The sequence below is a fragment of the Microtus ochrogaster genome, unplaced genomic scaffold (assembly GCF_000317375.1).
Source record: "Microtus ochrogaster isolate Prairie Vole_2 unplaced genomic scaffold, MicOch1.0 UNK78, whole genome shotgun sequence".
Taxonomy (NCBI): Eukaryota; Metazoa; Chordata; class Mammalia; order Rodentia; family Cricetidae; genus Microtus; species Microtus ochrogaster.
In genome coordinates, this window is record NW_004949176.1 from 1,266,937 (window position 1) to 1,289,483 (window position 22,547).

Below are 22,547 nucleotides of genomic sequence, written 5' to 3' on the forward strand. Positions count from 1 at the left end.
AACTGGGGGGTGGGGTGGGATGGGGGTAAGGGAAGACGGGCATACCCCTTTCTCTATGCCCATCCCAACTCTCCAGCTCAGGGACTGGTCTTCCCTTCCTCCAGAGGCTCCTCCCTATATAACCAGCCATTTTGGTTACTGGCTTTTTATTCTTTTGCCCTCTTGACTCTGCACCTGGCTCCCTTCTCTCTCCTCTTCCTCCCCCTGCTCTTCCCCCCACATAGACCAGCTCAGCTTGGTCATGTCCACTTTGAATACAACCAGACATTCCTGACTGTCTCTGCTCTCCATTTTATAAACTTGTTCCTCCACCATGCTTAGCAGTCATGTCCTTTCCTTTTTGTCTGTTCACTTTGTGTATTTTTAATTCAGTCTATACTTTTGCAAAGCCACAAATTTTTCTAGTGTTTCATCATCACTGGTATGAACGACTTTAACAGTTTACCTTTCACCTCTACTTTTGACCCTTATTGATTTATACTACTTGTTACTCATGTATCTCCATGTGTTTAATTACTTTATTTCTCTATTCTAAATCCATTGTCTCAAAATTGCTCACTTTAAATAAAGTCTGAGATTTATATGAAAGACTGTGAGATATGATAAAATTTAACTTTCTAGTCATGTTACTGTAAAATTTTTACATATAATAAAACATTATAATCAGACTTTCAATTTGATAAACTATTGGTTAATTTGCATTCATAACTAATCAATGTACTTTTTAAAGGCTGTTCCTCCCCTGCAAGAACGCTTTTACTACAGGAACAGAATAGAGTTCATTTGAACTTCAAGCACCTACTACTTAATGGTTCCTCCTGTAAGCCCTGCTGAAGGAGATATCAGTATCAAGTACAACAGGCAAGCTCACCTGTGCATCAGCAAGTTGAACAGCAGGAAAGCCTTGATTTGCTTCTTCCACGCCTGCCACATCATCTTGACTAGTACTGTGCTGAGAATGTGTCCCATCCAGAGTATTCTGATCACTAGACAGAACGGTGTTGAAATCTGAGGCTGATGGTATCGTAGGAAGATTGGGTGCAACTCCTAACAGTAATATTTCAAGAGTAAGTAAAATGCAACTCATTTGTAAACCATAAAAGGGCATAACGAGTCAAATTTAAAGACAACCTATGTTGTAGTGCCCTTATCAGACTACTTGATAAAGAAAAAATGATAATATGTATAAGCAAAATCTTATAGATGTAATTTATTTTAAAAAATTAAAACAAATATTCAGAAAATACTAGTGATCTTTATACAGGTACTCAAGCCAGTCAGTCCAAAATGTAGGATTTTACAACTGGAAAAATCTCTGAAAAGCTGATGCAGCAGGCAAAATGAATTGTTAATAGTCTCACATCCAGTTTTCCGGGGGATGAAAAAAAAAAAACAAATAAGCTATGGCTTCTCTGGGCACTTTCTGTATCATTTCCAAGACAAAGGACCCTTAAGAAAGAGAATCTGTTCCATCCTAGTTCTCCTGTAATTTAAACTATAGCCACTTAGAACAATGGTGAAATGAGAACCAAAAGAAATGCCAAGAACTGCAGGGTGCCATCTTTCTGTCTTCTTCAGCCAAGAGTCAATGCAGAGACCTAGTATGTGGCTATCATATCACTTCAAGATGGAGGTGAGCCACACCAACAAGAGAAAGAGCTGAGTAGGCACTCACATTTTAGTAATTTCTATATGGAAAGAATTCACATGGTTCAGATAGCTGTTTGAAAAATTCATTTTAGCAGCCTTGAGTAATCAATACCAATATTCTTCAGTATTTACTAACTTGGAAAACCTTTGAATATTGAAAAAGGAAGGCTAATATTCTCACACTGGATATAGCCACCACTTTCTTGGGGGAACATCCTGCCTGTTTTCTTCCTATACATGCATATTATTTTAAAATTAAAAAATGGCCTTCATTTATCTCTCTTGTTGGGCAAAGAAATCTTACTTTACTGTTCCCATAGATCTGATTACATATTTGTTAAGTAACTATAAAGAGTACACAAATTAATAGTTACAATATCTCAGAGAGAGCTAAACAAATTCAAAGTATTTTCTACTGTAGGTACATCATGTTGTAACTACACTTTATGTTTTTTATCCTGGCTCCTTTGGTGTTATGAATGTTTAACCAACCACATTAAATGTAAGTTTTAAACTCTTTAAATCTTGTATTAGATACAGCAAGATCAATAAGTGATAGTTTGATTGATCATTTTCTGAATGAGTACAATTTCAAACAAATATTACTTAAACGTCTGACAACTTAATTATACTCTGGGAAACAAGAATTTGCTATAACTGTTTAATCTTAAGACAGTTAAGATTTTTTTAAAAAGACAATTTTAATACCTGTTGGAAGACTGTTATGTCCTGACTTTGTAATGGGAGATTCTTGTACCACGCTTCCACGATTACCCACAGCATTTGACATCCAATTATAAAAACTCACAGATGATGGCTCAGATAACAAAGGATGTTCAGACAACATGTCAGTGGCCACTGTATTTCCTAAAAACAAAGTTTACTGAGAATAAAATTATTATATACCATAACATAGAAAAATGTTACTTATATACTTCCCGAAAGTCAGATGAAAATATCTTTACCAATATTTTTAAAGATTTCCTTTACTTTTATTTATGCATATAGATGCTTTGCATGTTTCTGTATACAAAGTGCATGCAGTGCCTGTGGGAACCACAAGAGGGAAGGCATCAGGATTCACTGAAGCTGGAGTTAAGACAGTTATCAGCAGCCATGTGGGTGCTGGGAACTAAACCCAGGTCTTAGCAGGAGCAGCTAGTGCTCTTAACTACTGAGCATATCTTCCCAGTATTTTTCAATTCTCACTTCAGGAGGTGGATTCTAAGACATTAGTACAGAACTCATTTTTACTCTCATAGGGAGATGATTCTATATTCCGTAGTCTCAGCATGTGTAGGTTAGCATTAGTCAGTACTTATTTGAAAACAAAAAATGAAAGATATGAAGATAAAGTTACAATTTTCTTCTAAAATATTTTCTAAAAAACAAAGTATACTAAAAGTATTAGTGATGCAACCAAAAAACTGGAAAGAATTATTTTATTTTTAATTGTGTGTGTATGTGTGTGTGTGTGTGTGTGTGTGTGTGTGTATGCACACACACGTGAGTACACTTGTGTGTAAAGAGGAATGACCTGGATCCACAAGAGCTAGATACCTGTTCTTGTTAGGGAGCTACTTTTCACAGCTGCACTACTTCTCTGAGGAGTGCCTTCCAGAAGGTTGTGCAGGCTTGGGAAGCTTCCAGTCAGATAGCTGAGAAGGCTCTCCTTCCTTGGACTCTCCTTTACTGGCATCCCAGCACGTCCAACATGCACTGGAGAATCCGTCGCAGTGTCTCCACTGGTGTAACTCAGAGAATGATATGGATGAATTCCCTACAAAATAAACACATGATTTTTTTTGCATATGTAAAATGACTCCTGATAATTACAACATCTATGACTGTTGCTATTGCTATCCTACCCTTTAATACAATGATTGTATTTACTACAATTATTGAGTCTCAAATGTACAAACGCATTTTTTATAACTGTAGTACAATATTAAGGACTACAAATCATATTCAAGTTTATCCCTTTAAGTATTTTAACAATGAATTATTAATCAGTTTCTACAGCTGAACAAGAGCCAAAGAACAGCATCTCAAACAGAATACAGGAAATAAAATGCTGGTAAATATGTAAGCCAATAATATATTATTGATGTGTTATAAAAAACACACACTGTGGTGGTTTGAATAAGAATAGCCCCATAGGCTCACATTTTTTAATGCTTGTTCTAGAGCTTGTGTGACTGTTTGGGAAGGACTAGCAGATGTGGCCTTGTTGGAGAAGGTGTGTTGGGGGTGGCTTTGAGATTTCAAAAGCCTATGCCATTCCCAGTAAGCTCTCTCTTTCTTTCTGCCTCATGGCTGTCTTAATGTGTAAGCTCTCAGCTACTGCCCCATTGCCATGCCTGCTTACCTGCCTGCTCCCATGCATCCCACAATGATGGTCATGAATTCTAACCCTTTGAAACTGTTAAGTTCCCATTTAAATGCTTTATTTTAAAAGTTACCTTGATGTTTCTACATCTACAGCAATAGAAAAGTCTCTCTCTGTCTCTCTGTCTCTCTGTCTCTCTGTCTCTCTGTCTCTCTCTCTCTCTCTCACACACACACACACACACACATATACACACTCACAACTATATTGTTATCAATCCATTTAACTTCAGTGACATCTACAGCTGCACAAAGACCTACCCCCTTTTTGGAAAGGCTTTGTGGTAGGCATATTTTATTAGCCCTCTTATGTTGAATTCTTTTATGTTATATCTATTATATTCCCATTTAGTGTTGCCAAGAGAAAGCTGGAGGATCTGTCTGATCAATTATGGTCACTTTTAAAATGAATAGTCATTGACATGGAAAGAGTTAACTTTTCACATATAACTGAAATACTGTCTCCCCAGAACAAGGTTTGTCATATAAATAATATTCTAATATTGCATGAGAATGACTGTATTCTTATATTTTCACATATAAATTAAAAGTTTTAGTATTATAATCTTATAAACAAAAACAAAAATGTCATTTTTTTATACTTTTTATAAGAAAATATATCTTCATATGTATATATATTTTTGTGACATATTTTATGCCTTTACCCATTTTTTAACTTTTCATTTTAGTATCTTGTCTTTTTCTTAGTGATTAGGAAAAACTTCTGCTGTTGTTTATTTGGGAGCCCTTTTTATATGTATTTTTATAATTTTTATTTAGAAATTTAATATTTTAATGTCAAAACTATTTTGTCATTATAAATCTATGTGCAGACTTTGAGTAAAAGTAAACTTATTAACTAGCATTTTCAGTTCTTAGAAAAGCACACTAACAACCAAAAAAACCATAACAATGTAAAATATCAGATACACTTATCATGTCTTAACTCAGTTATTTTTCACCATAATGCTTCAAAGGAGGTCGCTGTCAAAATCCCTACCTTACAAATAAAGATGCACAATTCAGTCAGTAATTTTTCAAGTTGCAGAGCAGGATTAAAATAAAGGTATTGCTCCATATGCTAGTCTACTCACCTGGTTATATTGTTCCTATTATCAAACATTCCTTAAACTTGCTAAAACAATGGAGTGTACATTAAGATCATAATTTGTAAAAACCCAACCTAAGATTTGCAATCAATAATATACAGCCTAAAAGGCTTCTCACTAAAACTGAAATGACTAGATTATCAACATTTTTAGTATTGAATTTTATTGCATATAATATTCAATAAGATAAAAGAACACAAAGGTTTAGTAGTCTTTAAGTATTAAACATTGATGATACAATTTTCATGGAAATATATACATTAAAAGTTATTATCCAAGGGGGCTGGAGATAGGGCTCGGAGCCTAAGAACACTGGCAGCTCTTCCAGAGGTCCTGAGTTCAATTCCCAGCAACCATGTAATGGCTTACAACATCTGTCATGAGATCTGGTACCCTCTTCTGGCACAGAAGTATACATGCAGGAGGAGCAGTATATGCATTAAAAAAAAAGTTATTAGCCAAATTAATTTCAACATACACTACTGGAATATTTAGAGTTGGCACCTAATATATTTAACATTGAAATCAAAAAATCAAGTTTTTGATGTAAGTTTTAAACTATAATCAAAGCCAGCAATACTGTACCTTTATTTTTAATGCAGAGTCACTATGGGTATGAGTTTTAGAAAGTTTCCTCATTATTTCTGCTCCAGTGACAGGTCCAGAGCTCCCAGGTGGTGGCCGGTTAGCTGTTCCTTCTAGAAGCATTGTGTGTTCACTGATTGTGGCTAAAATGATTAAATAAGAGTGTATATATATATATATATATATATACTTTTGACCACACACTTTTGAAAAAAAATCAACCAACATCCTGATCTGTATAATGACGATCCATATTTATAAGCTGAAAAATATAAATTTTTAAATTTGTTTATCCTTGTTTCCTTACTCTCCAACTTTAATCTGAGTTTACGCTATCCACTGATATAGTGACCAAGACCCAACTCAACTACTCTCAAGAATATCCAGAGCGGCACAAATGAATACAGGTACCAGGAGTAACTAGAAAGGGAAAGCCTAATTCAAGTTCTGTGCTTAATAAATTCTGGATAATAAGCAATAAAATTTAGGCTACTTTTTATAATGGATTTATTAAAAGTAAATTTTTTTAAATTAAGCTATATGAAAGCGCTAATTTTGAGACTACCCTTTCCCCTACTTTTAATTCTTTGTCAAAACAGTGTAAGACAATCTATCATCATAATAAAAAATTAACCTTTGGCAAAAAGTTAAAATACAAACATACATTTCAAAAGCATCTGCCTTGTTCAGATGCAACACATTTTATTTACAGAACTGCATGCTCAGCTCAGGCTTCCAAATTTACTTAAAGAGCAAATATATGTAACAGGTAGTAGATACAACTTGGTTAAAATCAGAGGGGACAGATACAATGTTAAAAGACAGGTCTTTATGAGTTTGCTATAAAAGCTGTCTCTACTGTATGGATCATCAGTATACTGTATCTCACAAACCCAAATCATAAAACTTGTTCAATGAAAAGATTCCAAAGTTATTGTGAATGTGGGTTTATAAAACTGCCTAGTTAAACCCACAGCATTTTCAAATGAGATAAAAATTATTAAAATTAATACGATGTGACCAACTATGTACAGCTAGGATATGCTTCTATTAATAATTTGCTAATAGCTATAGGAAAAAGGTCTTGATTGGTATCTTTAAAGAGGCACATTATCCATATGAAGCTATTCCTATAAGATGCACATACCCAATATGCCCCACTTCCCCAAAAAACCCACTTCTAAATTTACCTGCATCAAACTCAAATTCTGCACCATCAGCACTGGTATCACTTTGAAGACCACCTCCATTATCCAGGCCAAGTCCATCTTCATGTTCCTGGTCCATAGCAGCTGGAGGTTTCAGTGGCTGAGCTGGTCGGTGTAAGTTAACTACTTTAAAGGCAGGTGTCACCACAATGAACTTCATCCACTGCCGTGCCAAAGCAACTAATCCTTTCTTTAAGGTTACCAATGCAGGAAGCCCATCACTCTGCAATAACAAAGAAAAACTTATTTGAATCTCAAAATACCCACTTAGAGAAGAAACTAAAATTTAGAATTTAGATAATTTGTTCAACAATACTCAGTATTTCAAGTTGATAATAAAACTTTCTACAGCTACGCATACATTGAGAATGTCCCTTGAGGGTTTATGGGGTTCAAAAGTTTGGGTTTCAGTGAAGCAATGTATTTGGAAAGGCGCAAAATCTTTAAGAGGGTATCTAGTGGCAATCGCTGATGACAGTGGCATCAGAATTCATTACAGCAGTTTTGGTGAGACCTGGAAAGTCTGTACACAGGCTGTTATTAATGAGCAAGGCCACCATTTCATCAGCTTCTGGCTTCCTGACTTGGCAGATGGTCTTGATATCCTGATGATATCTCTCTCTCTCTCTCTCTCTCTCCTCTCCTCTCTCCTCTCCTCTCCTTCTCTCTCCCTCTCTCCCTCCCTCCCTCTCCCCCCTCCTTTCTTCCCCTCTCTCTCACACTCAAACATACATACACACACACACACACGCACACACACACACCATGAAGCCACTGTTAAGGGATTATCATCCTCACCAGAGCCACACTGATCCTTTGTTCATAAATTACCAGTCCCACGTATCTGATTAAAGTAATAAAAAATAGACTGATACAGAACCCAAACTCTAAACACAGCATTGCATATATATATAAGGCACTATGACTGCTTCAGGTGAATATGACACTAAACACTGGAGACAAAGTTGTTGTTTTGTTTAAAGAACCATTTAATAGACTTTATTATTTTGGCCCAAATGAAGACTCAAAATTTATTCTCAACTATTTAGATGATTCACTAAGATAAAAAGAAATAAAATTATTTACTGCAAGATTACAATCTATCAGGTATCTCTATTTAAATGTTAAAATGAATTGCTACAAATTAAATGGATTTGTAACTATCTTGAAAGTTAACAACAAAGATGGCTACAAGAAACTTCAGCTTCTTTCCTATTTTTGCTGTAGCCTAAAAAGAAAACTGTAAATTCTTCTCAACTCTAATTTTCTGCAATTTCTCATACTGACATAGATGGCCAAAGAACCTCACACCCACTTTCTGAGAACATCAGGCCTTCTCTTTCCTGTCCAGGTACAGTGCCATCTGCACCTCTTCCTTTCCCATTTTGTAGAGCATCCCCTCAGAGTTAATGCCTCAAGACTCTCAGTTCTAGTTTCTCTGACCACAATTAGGCTAGGCATGTCAGACTTACAATGTACAACTTTGTCTTTAATTCCTAAAAAGGAGAAAGTGCTATTTCAGGCTTAGATATAAACATCTTTTTAAAACCTATCACTTACCATAGATTCTTTACAAGCCATGAACAGTACTGATACATAGGTGTCTAATTTTGCTAAATATTGTTGCACATGCTCTACTACCCAGAAGCCTAGAGGAAACAAGCAATGCTCTCAAACTTCTAAAATCCCAATCCCAATTTGCCATTTGCTTTTCTAAGGGTGAGGATGAGTTGTTCAATTATATAGTCTCCCCTCTATGATTAAGCACCCTTTACTTTATTAAACCATTATGACTCTACAGATTATTTCCTGGCTTGAAACTTATGCTTTCAGCTTTCAAGATACAACTGTCTCAGTTCTTCTATCTTCTATCCCTTCTTAGTACTCCACCTAGCTTATCCAACCCCTCTAACCTTCTTAAAGTTTTTCAGAATTCCAACTTTGACCATTTTCTCATAATCTATCAAGCTGAGAAATCTTAGACATCTTGACAGCTTCTACTAACACCTTTATATAGGTCACTCTGAGAGTGTGAATCAGAGCACAGATTGCATTTCTAACCAAATGTCTCAACCTGTCCATCAGTACTATTGCTACAGAATAACAGTTTCCTTAAAGCTAGTACTTACCAATCAGGTGCAGTGGCACATGCCTTTAATCCCAACACTCAGGAGGCAGAGAGAGGTGGATCTCTGAGAGTTTGCAGCCAGCCTGCTCTATAAAGCAAGTTTCAGGATCTACACAAAGAAACCCTATGTCGACAAACAAAAAATTTAAAATACTAACCATTGTGGCATCATCAATGATGGAGTAATTTGCTTGGTGGAGGTAGTGGTGTAGAATATTACATAGTAAACATGAAGGATTTTCTTGGAGAAAGCGAGCAACTTTTGTAAGTCTATTGTATTTACTTCTTAAAGGGAAATGTACACTTTTATTCTGAAAACCAAACAAAAACAAAAGACTTAGAATTATAAGAGATCCTAAAATCAAAGATATCTAGTAAACAATAACCTGTAGACCTGGTACCTTCCACTATTATGGAAGTGAATCATTTTCAGTAATCAAGCATGTCTGATACCTTATATGACTAAAAGACACACCTCTAATGCTTCTGTCATTATGCATCCCATAACAGCACAAATTCTCAAGGTTCCCTCAGTCTCTAATTTGTTTAAAGATGACTTGAGTTGATCAATGGGAACAAGCCATGCACCAACAGCTGGGGTTGCAGTGCTTAAAAGATTCAGCTGCCTTTTAAAATAAAAAAAAAAAAAATTAAGATCAAACTTTAACAAATTTTCAAACAATCATACATATCTTACGCATTTACTATTATTTTACTCAGGCAATATTTTTCTTTTTAGTCAATAACAAGTAATGAACTTATAAATAAGAAATGGACACTTGGAAAGGGCAAACATGTCTGAAATGAAGAATAAAACAAAAGTTTTCAGACAGCAAGACAAGTAAATACAGCTAAAATACTAGGAAAGAAATTGGGCTAAGCAGAGAACATACAATGTCTAAAGAAAGTATCCAAGGAGAAAGATAGGAACAGTAGCCATTTTAGTACCCACAGAGTATCAGACATGTCAGAAACTATTTCAGTAAGTACATGAAACAGAATATCATGCTGTCTAAAATAAGGACAAACTGTCAATGGACAAAACTACATTTTGAAATTTTTTACCTAGAAAATGCATGTGTAAGAGATCTCACATTGGTGGGAGCTGCAAAACTAAACCAAATTTCTTTAATAGTTAATTTCATGCTACATGAATCTGGAGGTGGTGGCATTAGAGGTAGATCTTTTTTCAAATCATCAGATTCAACTCCTTCATCCTATATCAAAAAAAAAAAAAGACAACAACTTAAATATGTATTGATTCTGCGGAACCACAATATAGGCTTACTAGAACTTTAAACACAAAACTTTTTCATTCATCAGGCTTAACAGGCTACACTTTTACATAAACCCTTGATCTGTGGCTACTGCTCAAAGTAGCCTTCTGCTTAGGATCTCAGCCCAGGTCATCCATCAGGCTTGCAGCAAGACAGCAAATGCCTTTGCTTGCTGAGTCATCTTACTAGACCCCATATACTTTTCTTTGTGAAAGAAATCTAAACCTAGGGTCCTAGATATTCAGGAGGCTGAAACAAGAGAATCTTTTAAAAGCCCAGGATATTAATACAGTCTAGGCAACATAGACTATCCTGAAAAACAGAAACAAAACAGCAACAACAAAAAGAAACCTCCATGGCTGGGGGAGGCAGCTAAGTGGTATAGTTAACTCTTACAAAGCATGTTACAATATCCTGAACTTAATCCTCAGCATCACAAAACATAATAAATAAATTTGAAACACTGATTTTCTCAAGGAGCTATGAGCCAGGCACTTGGGTGTATAAAAATATAGAACCTGACATTTGAACAAAGTAGGGAGACTTGTGCATTATTACTGCAGCAAAGTGCATGGTCAAGTAGACTGAACTGTCTCTGGAGTCATGGCATACTTAAACATCATGCATAAATGTCATGACATGGCTTAGGAGTTCTGTGAAAGAAGCATGGGAAAGTGTTACCACATAATAGAACTAGCAATGAGTCAGGGAACAGACAAACACAAGAGAAATTGGTGCCACAAATACAACTTCCAAGGAACACCCACATTTGAAGAGAAACAGGAAAAGAAAACACAAAACTTGGATAAATTGTTAGAAAATCCACATAGGTGGGGCTGTGGTGGCACATGCCTTTAATCCCAGCACTTGGGAGGCAGCGGCAAGCAGATCTCTGTGAGTTCGAGGCCAGCCTGATTTACAAGAGCTAGTTCCAGGACAGGCTCCAAAGCTACAGAGAAACCCTGTGCGGGGGGCGGGGGGGAGGGAGAAAAAGAAGAAAAAAAAAAGAAAAAAAGAAAAGGGAAGGGAAGAAGGAAAAGGAATCCACATAGAACAGGATCTGGGAGAAAGGTCCTTAAAATTCTGTGAAGGGAGGCTGAAGAGCAGTTAAAAGCACCAGTTGGAGATGGGCTCTGTTTCCAGTCCCTACAAGGTGGTTCACAACTGTCCTTGCTCCTGTTTATAGGGATCCTAAACCTCTTCTGGTCTTAGTGGGCACCAGGTACACAAGTGATGCACCGATACAAATGCACACAACACTCTCCCACGTAAAATAAAAATAGATAAATCTTTAAAAAAATATTATGGGAAGTTTTGCAATAGGTGAGAGGGAAAGAACACTGAAATAGCTCTTGTTTAGTGCACAGCCACATATGTCTTATTCCCTTCATTAAAACTATAACTCAATCTACCACACAGTTCTGAAGAATAAGATAACTAATTAATTTAAATTTTAATTTATTATTATTGTGTGGGGGTGTGAGTATGAAGTGTAAGTGTGGGTATAAGAGTACCATGGTGCAAATATGGAGATCACAGGACAACTCTGTGGAGTCAGTTTTCTCCTCCTGCTTTTATGAAGATTCAGGAAATCAAATTTTGGTTGCCAATCATGCCACCTAGCAATTGGCTCTACCCGTTGAGCCATCAGGCTGTTCTGGAAATTGATTAACTCTACAACTATGGGCCAAACAAATCAGGAGCTGGGTAGATGGCTTGGTGAGTGACAGCATTTGCCCAGCAAGCCTGACAAGCTGAGTTCGGATCATCAGAACATTAAAACAAAAAATGCACACCCTCCAGGCAGTACCACATGTCAGTGTTCCTACAGGGGAATGGAGGTGGTGGTGACAGGAGAATCTCGGGGTGCTCCAAGACCAGCCAACCTGGTTTCCACAGCACTGAAGAAACCTGTCTCTGGTAGAAGGTGTCTCTGATCTCCACATGTAGGCTATGACATGCCTATACCCACACACTCACATCTGTTTCTCATACACAGAGAAACACAAACAAAGAATCCTCAGAAAACGGGGTTCAGAGGTGAGTATAACCATGACTACTAGATGCCCACAACCTATTTCTCAATGAAAGGGTGTTTTCTTAAGCTTTTTTTTTGTATACTCTCAGAAGTGTATGTATATTTGCATATACATTCACTAAATTCTTGCTTGAACTAGACACTTGAATAAAGTTTTTCATATATGGTACTGTTTCAATGTTGAAAATTCTATAAAGCCAATGGCATTACTTACTATACTATTACAACTAAAAAAAAAAAAAAAGCTAAAAAACTTGCTTGTCCAAGATCATCAAGCAGTTAATGATCCAACCTCCAAAATACAGAATTTTAAATACTTTTGTTGTTATCATATGCATAACAATTAAATTCTACTACATTAAAAAGTAATAAATTGAATATAAGGTATTACTTAAAATGCTATATAAAAAAGCAGATAATAGAAATATTTATTATCCACATAAAATATCACCAATAACAAGTATCAAAATGACTTTTAAAATAATCAAAACCTAATTAATTAATCAAACTTACTGTACTTAAATTCTATAAATTCATTTATTTAACAAAATTTTACTAAATGGATAACATAAACTGAGTATTATGCTAAATAATAGTATAATGGTCAGGAATATGCACCATAGGTATATATTCCTATACCTAACTGTACTCTAGTCATGGTATATTCAACAAAATGTAACAACTCCCAAAAAGGAAACGACGAGGAGATATGTTCTAGAAATTGATTCTGAATTGATTGCGTAGTTCCCTAATTCCAAACTACTAGTATCATTAGAAATTCACCAACTTGTTCATCTGAGACTGAGTTTCCATTTATGTCAGAGGAAGGACTGGTCCGGTCACATGGAAGGTTATCATCAGAGACATCAGTATTGTAGCCGCTGCCCGTAGGAGAATCAGAAGAATTATTGGATGTCAGCACTCCACCCCTTTCTGTGACATTAGTCTTACCCATAATTCCAAAACTGTTATATAAAACTGCCCCAGACTGTCTTCCTCCTATAAAAATGAAGGGAGTTATCTGTTAGAAAAAGAGCGGATATGTGTTTTACTGCTGCACTACAAAATACCTGTATATAATAACTTCATCAAGACCATGTTTTTCCTCACTAGCCTTTGCTCTTATCTAAGAGGACTATGTATGACTGCCTCACCAGTATTTCAAGTTATTGTGTAACGTGAGACTAAACCTGAAAGTCTTATTACAACTCAACTTTCCTACTTTAAAGCATTATTCATAACCACATGACTTACTCTCTTTCTTTCCTCCCCTCTTATCTTACATAAGAAACAAGTATAAATAAGTAGTTTTCAGTAAATGAAGAATTTACATAAAATATTTACTTCTTATATGGCAAAGCTCTAAATCCTGCTGTTCTGTGAGGTCCCAAGGTTTAAAAAAGAGGAACTGTCTCTCTAGCTGTGTAAGGAAATATCACTGGTATAACTGGGAGCAATCCACCTCTTGTAAGGAATATCAGGCATCACAATTTTTGCTGTATTATGTTATTCAGGTTGCTACAACTAACAACGTTAAATACATTTCAGCAATGTGGGACTGAACTGCACCCACTTCAGCAGAACTCAGGATTTAAAACAAAACAAAACAAAAAAAACCTTACCTTTTATAGTTAAATTTTCAAGTCCACATTCAAACATTATCCAGCCCCATTTTTCTTGACTGGGACCTATCCGTGTTACATCTGGGATAGCGTGCTGATCCGTCTCATCTACAAAAGTAAATTCATCCAACTCTTCAAGAGTAAATAAAACTTTGGACTTCTCAAAGGGAATGGCAGTGATGGCACAGGTCCCGATGTCTATTATTGAGAGAGCACAATGAACTATTTTTTTAAAGAAAAAATACAGATATTAATATTTGAGAAGATAAATCACTCACAATTGTTATCCTAAAAAGATGTATTAGTATTCTACAAAGACAGAAAAATAAAACACTTTTTAAAAAATGCCATCTACAATGATGTAAAGAAATTCCAGATTAACAATTAATTTATCAATTTATTTAAAAAAATCAGAGTATCCTGTCAACAAAGATAACAAATTCCTACATAATCCAACTTTGTGGTAAAGTACTTTAAAAAGCTCCATCATTTACAACAAAATTATTTCAATTATGTGGTCTGAGGAAAAGCATTATTTCCTATTATTTCCTAGGAAAAGTGTAACTTTTACTAAAAGACTGCTTTACACTAACATTTTAAATAATTGTAATGTATTAAACATTGCTATGAATCTATTGTTTACAGATGCAATGAAGTAAAATGTACCCTCATTTCCCAAATTTTTATGATTATTTAATTACTTGCATTTCTATTTAAATTTCTTGAACTTACTTTTAAGTGTGGGTATAAGGTGAGAAACTTATTTAATTTCCTGAGTAATCTACTGCTGTAGATATGAAAGCATACCTAACGGAAAGCACTGCAGTCAGAAACCTACCTCATCTCTCTGTGGCTATCAAATGCCATGAAACTGAGAATTGCTAGCATATGTATAAACATTTACATTTGTTCAGCATTTTTATGGAAATTCATGACAAGTTTTGTTTGCAATGAGTTTTTATTCCAAATGGTGGGTTTCAAGTTATATAATGTAATGCTTATGTCCTGGCATAATACATAAGTGCAAATTGATCACCACTACAATCTACAGAAAATTTAAAACTCAAACTACTATTTTGCCCCAATTTTGGAACTATCGTTAGCAGGTAGTTATAAAAAAAAATCTCTTGAAAGTCTCAGGTCGGATGCTATAACTTTATACACAGAATGATGAAATAAGCTCTTTGCTGAATACTTTTATGCCAGCTTGATACAAGCTAAAGTCATCTGAGAGGAGGGAACCTCGATTAAGAAAATGTCTCTACAAGCCATGAAGAACAAGCCAGTAAGCATCACTCCTCCACAGTTTCTAATCAGCTCTCGCCTCCAGGTTCCAGCCCTGTTGAGTGTCCTGTTCTGGCTTCCTTTGATGATGAACTGGGATATCAAAGAGTAAACTAAATAAACCCTTCCTTCCCATGCCTTCTTTTTCATTAAAGTATTTCTTTTTTTTTTCTTTTTTTGGATTTTCGAGACAGAGTTTCTCCGTAGCTTTTGGTTCCTGTCCTGGAACTAGCTCTTGTAGACCAGGCTGGCCTCGAACTCACAGAGATCCGCCTGCCTCTGCCTCCCAAGTGCTGGGATTAAAGGTGTGCGCCACCACTGCCCGGCTTCATTAAAGTATTTCATTGCGGTCACAGAAACCCTAACTAAGACAAACCCTGAGACAGGAAAAACAGTTACACTGACCTAGAACATAGCCAGGAATCATGACACCTACAGAACCCACAAGAAAGGGAACAGATTGATAAAACCATTTGTTCATTTGGGATTGGTTGTATGACCAACATACAAATTTTGGGAGACTAACAAACAAAATTTTTGAAATTCAATCTGATATTTTTCAATCTGAGATTTTTTTAAAATTTCTAAAAGGCACTAGAGTTCCAAAAACAAACAAAAATTTAAAAAAAATCACATAAAACCCACTAAAATGGTATGTAAAAGCTCTACTTTTCTCTTTCAGTTTTCTAGGGATATTAAGAAAAAACTCACTCTAGATTAATATTATGATTAGTTCCTTTTAATAATCCTCACATTTTAATTTTTAAAAAGCCCTATGTATGATGTTCTCTGTTCTATGAGCAAGAAATAGAAATTAAAAGAAAAAATTTCTAATTGAAGTCCTAAAACTTACTTTGCTTTCCACTCTGCACACAATATAAGTATTTAAATACCTCATATGTAGAAGCACCTTTCTCTTCCTTACAAAATCAAATTGTTGCACTATTCATAGGAAAATATTCTATTTTGGAAAATGACACATTTACAAATGCCAAAGAAACACAAATATTTTGAAGCCTACCTGTAGTATCAAGACCTCTAAGTTGCCCATGGACTCGATGGATATTCAACTTGGCAGCAATTTCCTTGCCTTTCTCTGCTCCAGCATTTGATCTAAGTGACCCAGATGACTGTGGCTGCATCTTGCTGGCATGAACATATCTATCAAAATTTGATGTTTTACTAGGGTCTACATTATTTGAAGTCTCTTCAACCACACCTCTTAATGAAAACAGAAAAAACACAATGGTTAACATTTAGATAATATAGTCCAATAAAAACATTTAACTAAGTTAAAAAGAACACTGTCTAAATTAAACCAGTAATATTATTACCTAAGTGTTTCTTAAAAATAATTATGAACAATTAAGAAAATTAATGTTTTTAACATCCAACAAACAATCATGGCTTACATTATTAAAATCTTTTTACCTGTTCATACGAACTTGTGTAGCAATTCTGTCAAAACACAAAGCCACCAGGGAAACATGAGTCACACTTCTACTAGGAACTGAGGCTGGAGATTCTTCCACTGAGGCTTGTAACAAGCATAAGTTAACCTAACACACAAATGTCATAGATTTCAGAATTGAAAAGTTACAAAGCATACTTTATACCTAAATCACAAATAAAAATAAAAAAGAACCTAATAATAATATATAGACATATCTGAGGGTAATGAAGAAAAAACTTCTAAGTTCTCAAAACAGCCATAATTCCTGCTAAGATATGTTCACTAATGCAAACAATAGTGGCAAAAACGTTATGCAAGTAATCAACACTTTCTGATTGAATTTAAGGCCTGATCTTGATAGAATTCATGTCTGGAATTATTAACTGGACCAAGAACCAGTGGCTAAGTAGGTCATAGAATCTAGGGGAAATCTACGAATTTGTTCTGCTAAATGGACACATTATTAATAACTTTTTTCCCAAGAATGTTTATACTCATGCATACATTAGTGCATCCCTCAACACTCATTAAAGAAGCTGTTTCTCTCTCTTTTATTAATATCGAGTTTTGATTGTATTCTTCTTATTTCCTTCTCTACCAACCCAATTTTGTATCTTTTTTTTTCTTTTTTGGTTTTTCAAAACAGGGTTTCTCTGTGGCTTTGGAGCCTGTCCTGGAACTAGCTCTGTAGACCAGGCTGGTCTCAAACTCACAGAGATCCGCCTGCCTCTGCCTCCCGAGTGCTGGGATTAAAGGCGTGCGCCACCACTGCCCGGTGTATCTTTTTTTTTTAAGATCCTTCAAGACCAGTCTATGCTGCCCAAATATTTGTGGGTGAGTATTTTCCCACTGGAGTGTGGTTGACTACGCTTTTAAAGAAAAATACAGATACGTTTCTTTTTGTAGTATATGGCAATAAAGAAACTCACAATTTGTCAACATGTAGGGAGTTAGAGTACTCATTCAGAAATAGAACATTTATGTTTCTCCCTCATCCTCAAGTCTCAGGAATCAGTGAGTAAAAGAGGAGAGATGTTAAGAGCCAAAAGTGGTGGATAACTTCTGTGAAACTTTATTTTAGATATGAGCAGACATTGCACAAAACTAACAAAGGATATGACTTTATGCACAAGACAAGCTAACCCTAGCATTTATGATACTGGCAGGTACTCTGCACACTATTGGAGAAAGGCAATCATCAATATTTCTAGGCAACTTACAACAATGATATGCCTGCAAGATGAATTGTTGCAATGGTGGTACAAATGTTATGGGAGTAACCAATCACTTTCTCATTGAATTTAAAGACTACTCCATGAGACTGAACCCATACCAAATAATGTTAACAAGACCAAGAACCTGATCTAGATAAGGACTACTAGACAGACAGACTACTAGATAAGGACTAGTCATGGAACTATGAGAAAACCCTATTGTTCTGCTAAAGGAACATAGCAATAAAATCCTCCTAATAGCATACTGCTATGTCCATAAATTGGAGCTTCAAAAGGAAAAATGACTCCTAATGACAAATTGTTATACCCATAGATCAGTGGTTCACTTAACCCCTCTCAGAGAAGCTTCTTCTTGATGGTGAGTAACATAGAAACCTGCAACTGGACAATGTGTAAAGAGTCAAGAGATTCTGGAGCACAAGGTCCTAAATGGGATATCTTCAATAAACCCTTCCTCTCAAGGATCTATGCAAAAGAGGAAGAGGAAAGATTACAAGAGTCAGAATTGATGACTGACTCCAATGAAACATGGTCTTCCAGACACAGCAGGACTGATGGATATATGAACTCACAGTGGCAGCAAGCGTAAGACCACCCATACAAATAAGAGCCAGATGTGACTAACACTAAGAAGAGGAAGGTGACATGAGCCCATAACCCATAACCAAAAGTTGTCTACAACTGACATCCATTGGCGAAGGAAAAACCTGTTTTCTCAAATGAAGTTTTACTGGGTATATTAACCATACATCAGGTCAGGCTCCATGCCCAGTAGTTTACCAAAAACAAATGAGCTTAATGGTGTGTTTATGGACTTTCTGTCTCATTTTGCTTTGGTTAGGCATTTTTTGACTTTTTGTATTTTGCCTGTTTATTTTGACATCCATTTAGTTTTTAAATGTTTAATAAATATATATATATATATATATATTAAAAAGAGAAAGGAAAAAAGAACATGAATTGAGTAGATAGGGTTGTGGGGAGCAATCTGGGATAAATTAGGGAAGCAAAAAAATATGATCGAAATATACAAACGAAAAAGATTTTTCCAATAAAAAATAACACTAAAACAACAACAACAATGAAATCAAACTAGCCAAAATCCTAGTGTAAATAGGGGCTCAACAAAATCCTAACCCTAATCTGACAGGTTCTAGTTAACTGACAAGCTGCCATGGAAGTGTCAGCTTTCAAGAATATAGCCCCTGATAGCTGTGAACACACTGACAGAACTAACTGTTGGCTCAGTGGGTTTAAAAAGGGGCACACACATGAAATCTGGAAGGAAAGGTAGTAGTGCAGGATGGAGAGGAGTTCAAGGAGAAGGAATTGAGGAAGACTTGATTAAAACACAGTATATGCATGCATGCATGAAATTCTCAAACGAAAAAAAATCCACAATTTAATTTTTATTGGATGGATATGAAACATTTTATGAAATATTTACCAAGAGTCTGCTATAGTAAGCTACTTATAATATAATAAATTTACATTAGATCATCAAGGAAAAGGAATATATTATTTGATACTGCAAAGTATTTGACTAATATTCCCTTTGAAAGTTAAAGATAAAACATATCAAATATACTCTCCTATATCAGGGAAATGTTTCTGCAAAGCTTAATATTACCTTTGGTATGCTCACATTAGCCTGCAGACCTTTAATTGTCACATTATCTTGCTTTGTTGTAGCATTTGTCTGAATTTGTCCCTGGTTAGTTGTTCCTATCACAGGTTGCTCAGTTTTTGTCCCTCGAACATCTTGCTTAGGGGACAACTGAAAGGATTGAGTAGAAATTATTCTCCAGACATTTCGTAGGGTATATAGCATCCACACCACCATGTGTATTCATAATTGTTACACTTCCCCAGTCTACATGACATCAACTATCCTAAAACACAGTCTTGAAATTCAAGCAAAAGCTGGCAAATAGATCAGCTTGTCATTCTGAAAAAATACTATACAATAAAATTAAATCCACCTATGGAGAAACAAAGATGGCAATAGTATATATTTATAATGTTATTACTATTATTATTATTATTATTAATTTTAGGCAAACTGAACTCTACAATCTTGAAGGCTGACTTTATTTCTGCCAGCTGGCTCCTTATTGACAGGGAATAATTCAAATTTCCTTTTGTAATACTGTTCTTACTGCTCTACCCTAACTAACTGAATGTAGCACATGAAGGCCAACATAGCATGAGTAATAATGAGTTCGCCAGAAATACTCAGGCTCACTTTCACATCTACTTGGTACTAATCCACATGTGATATAGAATCATCAAAGAGCACCACACTGTGACTGCTAAGCAACTGGTGTCAGAGCCAGAATAACAGCAAAAGTGTCACAGGAGAGAGTGTTACTCAATTCACTGAGGTGAACAAGAAACAACATAAAAATAAAAGGAAGTTAGAAAAATGTGTACTTTTGGTTCTTAAAACACTAAAATATTAATGCTAAAGAATGTTTACCACAGGGATAGAGAAATGGTCAGCATTTATGGACATATACTGATCTTTCTGAGTATCACAAATTTAAAACAAAATAAATCTTAAAAATGTTTTCACCACTTAAGGACAAGGCTTGCTTAAAAATATTCAGAACTAAGCTACTTTCAAAATAAAAGAAAAAATATAGCTATGATTTTTAAATAGTACTACTTAATCCACAGTCGTTATTTGTGGTACATTTCAATTGAACTTATTGATAAAATTTGAAACATTAAAGCTTTTCAAGTTGGCATATTCTGACACATGGTGAATATTCAACTTGTTATGCCCATTGAATCAAAAACTTCTTACATTTTCTGAGAAGGTAGTCTTACTATTTTGGACAGCTTCTCTAAGGACTTTGGTGTGAAGATCATCTACAATTGCAGCTGGGTGCCGGGTACTAGCACAGTGAACCATAGCTTCAATATATCTGATGAAAGAAAAAGAACAATACAAAATTAAAATTTCATTTACTATTATACCAGGCAGTGAAACTTACCACCATCTGCATATTTACAGTTCTTCAATACAGAAATGCAAAATCCTCAATTATAGCTTCAGAAATTTTACAAGGAAAATGTTACTGAAATTTTTAGACCTCCCATCAATCCCAAAACCCTGAGATTGGGCAGGAATATCTGCCCCACCACAAACAACGTTCAACATTTTCTACAGACTTCTACCTTACACTAATATCTGAAACTTGGTTTTTTAATTTATTCTTGCCTGATATATAAAAAACATTAGGATTGTACATACTAACAAGTTACTGTCTAGATACTATGAGTCTCATTTATTAAAGGAGAAAACTTTAAAAATCCCTTCTTCTGTGCACATCAGAGCTTCTAACTGTAACTCAGTACCAGTCAATCAACATTCCTCTGCCCTTTCTCACTCCAACTGGAATCTCGTAATCACTATTCTACCATTAAAGACTAAACTGTTTCAGATTCATATGAAGTAATTCATGTAAAATTTGTCTCTGCCTGGCTTATTTGATTTAACCTATTGACATTCAGTTCCATTTACATTGTCACAAATTACAGAATTTAATTGTCTTATGGCTAAACACCATTCCATAATGCAAATGTAACAAATGCTGTCAGTTAGTGGATATGGGTCATTTCCATTCTTAGTTACTGTAAAGAGTGTTGGTGCTCTTTACATGGAGGGAAGATGTTTCTTCAACATACTACTTTCGTTTTCTTTGCATATATACCCACTAATCAGGTTGCTGAATCATAGCAGTGTTGTCTTTTGCTTGTAAGGAACTTCAATATAGAGCTGTATTAACCTACATTTCCGTAAACAATGTACAACAGTCCCTTTTCCTTTTTATAATGGTCATTCTTGCTGGGGTGAGGCAATATCTCACTATAGTTTTAACTGGAATTTCCTCAGGGATTAGTAATTTTTTCATATACCTGTTGGCATTTATACATCAATGCTGAGAAATGTCTACTTAGGTCTACTATCTATATTTAATTTTTTATTTAATTTTTTAAAATATTGCTAATAGATTTTTGGTATTCCTAATATATTCTAAATATCCATCCTTTGTCAGATGTTTGATTTATAAATATCCTCTCCAATTCTGTGAACTGTCTCGTATCTGCTAAAACTTTTAATTTTTTATAATACCATTTATCTATTTTATTTATTTATTTTGCTGCTATAATTTCACCCCCACCTCCACACAACCCCACAAGTGAAGAATTCTTGTACATTTTAATGTCCTAAAGTCTCTCCACTGTCCATTTTGTATGTGGGGAGGGGTAGTTTAATATTACTGGTATTCTACTTAGGTTGTTAATACATTCTGAGTCAGTATTTTTGTTTTCTGAGACAGGATCTTGGTTTGTAGTTACTCATATTGGCATCGAGCTCATGATTCTTCTTCAGCCTTCCAAGTGCTGTGCACAAAGACATGTGCCACCATGTCTTTGAGTTATTTTTAAACCAGTAAGTCTTTTAGAATCTCCTAGACAATTTCCTATATTCTTCATTAGTATGATACTTTACAAGAATCTTGACAATTTATCAGAGAATACTATGTACTCCAGTAAAAGG

The 22,547-nt window shown here is 35.2% G+C and overlaps 1 protein-coding gene across 1 annotated transcript in view; it reads right to left on the minus strand.

Moving 5' to 3' along the window:
* Positions 1 to 22,547, minus strand: part of Kiaa1109 (KIAA1109 ortholog) — a 207,895-nt gene that overhangs the window by 82,164 nt on the left and 103,184 nt on the right. Inside the window, exons 32-45 of the mRNA XM_005370400.3 lie at positions 20,787 to 20,907; positions 19,608 to 19,754; positions 16,721 to 16,848; positions 16,311 to 16,510; positions 14,006 to 14,203; positions 13,171 to 13,382; positions 10,134 to 10,285; positions 9,544 to 9,694; positions 9,227 to 9,379; positions 6,923 to 7,163; positions 5,733 to 5,875; positions 3,211 to 3,430; positions 2,359 to 2,517; positions 872 to 1,047 (exon numbers count right to left, since the gene is read on the minus strand). Of these exons, the coding sequence (XP_005370457.1) occupies positions 872 to 1,047; positions 2,359 to 2,517; positions 3,211 to 3,430; positions 5,733 to 5,875; positions 6,923 to 7,163; positions 9,227 to 9,379; positions 9,544 to 9,694; positions 10,134 to 10,285; positions 13,171 to 13,382; positions 14,006 to 14,203; positions 16,311 to 16,510; positions 16,721 to 16,848; positions 19,608 to 19,754; positions 20,787 to 20,907 (2,401 nt within the window). The remainder of the gene's footprint in view (positions 1 to 871; positions 1,048 to 2,358; positions 2,518 to 3,210; positions 3,431 to 5,732; positions 5,876 to 6,922; positions 7,164 to 9,226; positions 9,380 to 9,543; positions 9,695 to 10,133; positions 10,286 to 13,170; positions 13,383 to 14,005; positions 14,204 to 16,310; positions 16,511 to 16,720; positions 16,849 to 19,607; positions 19,755 to 20,786; positions 20,908 to 22,547) is intronic.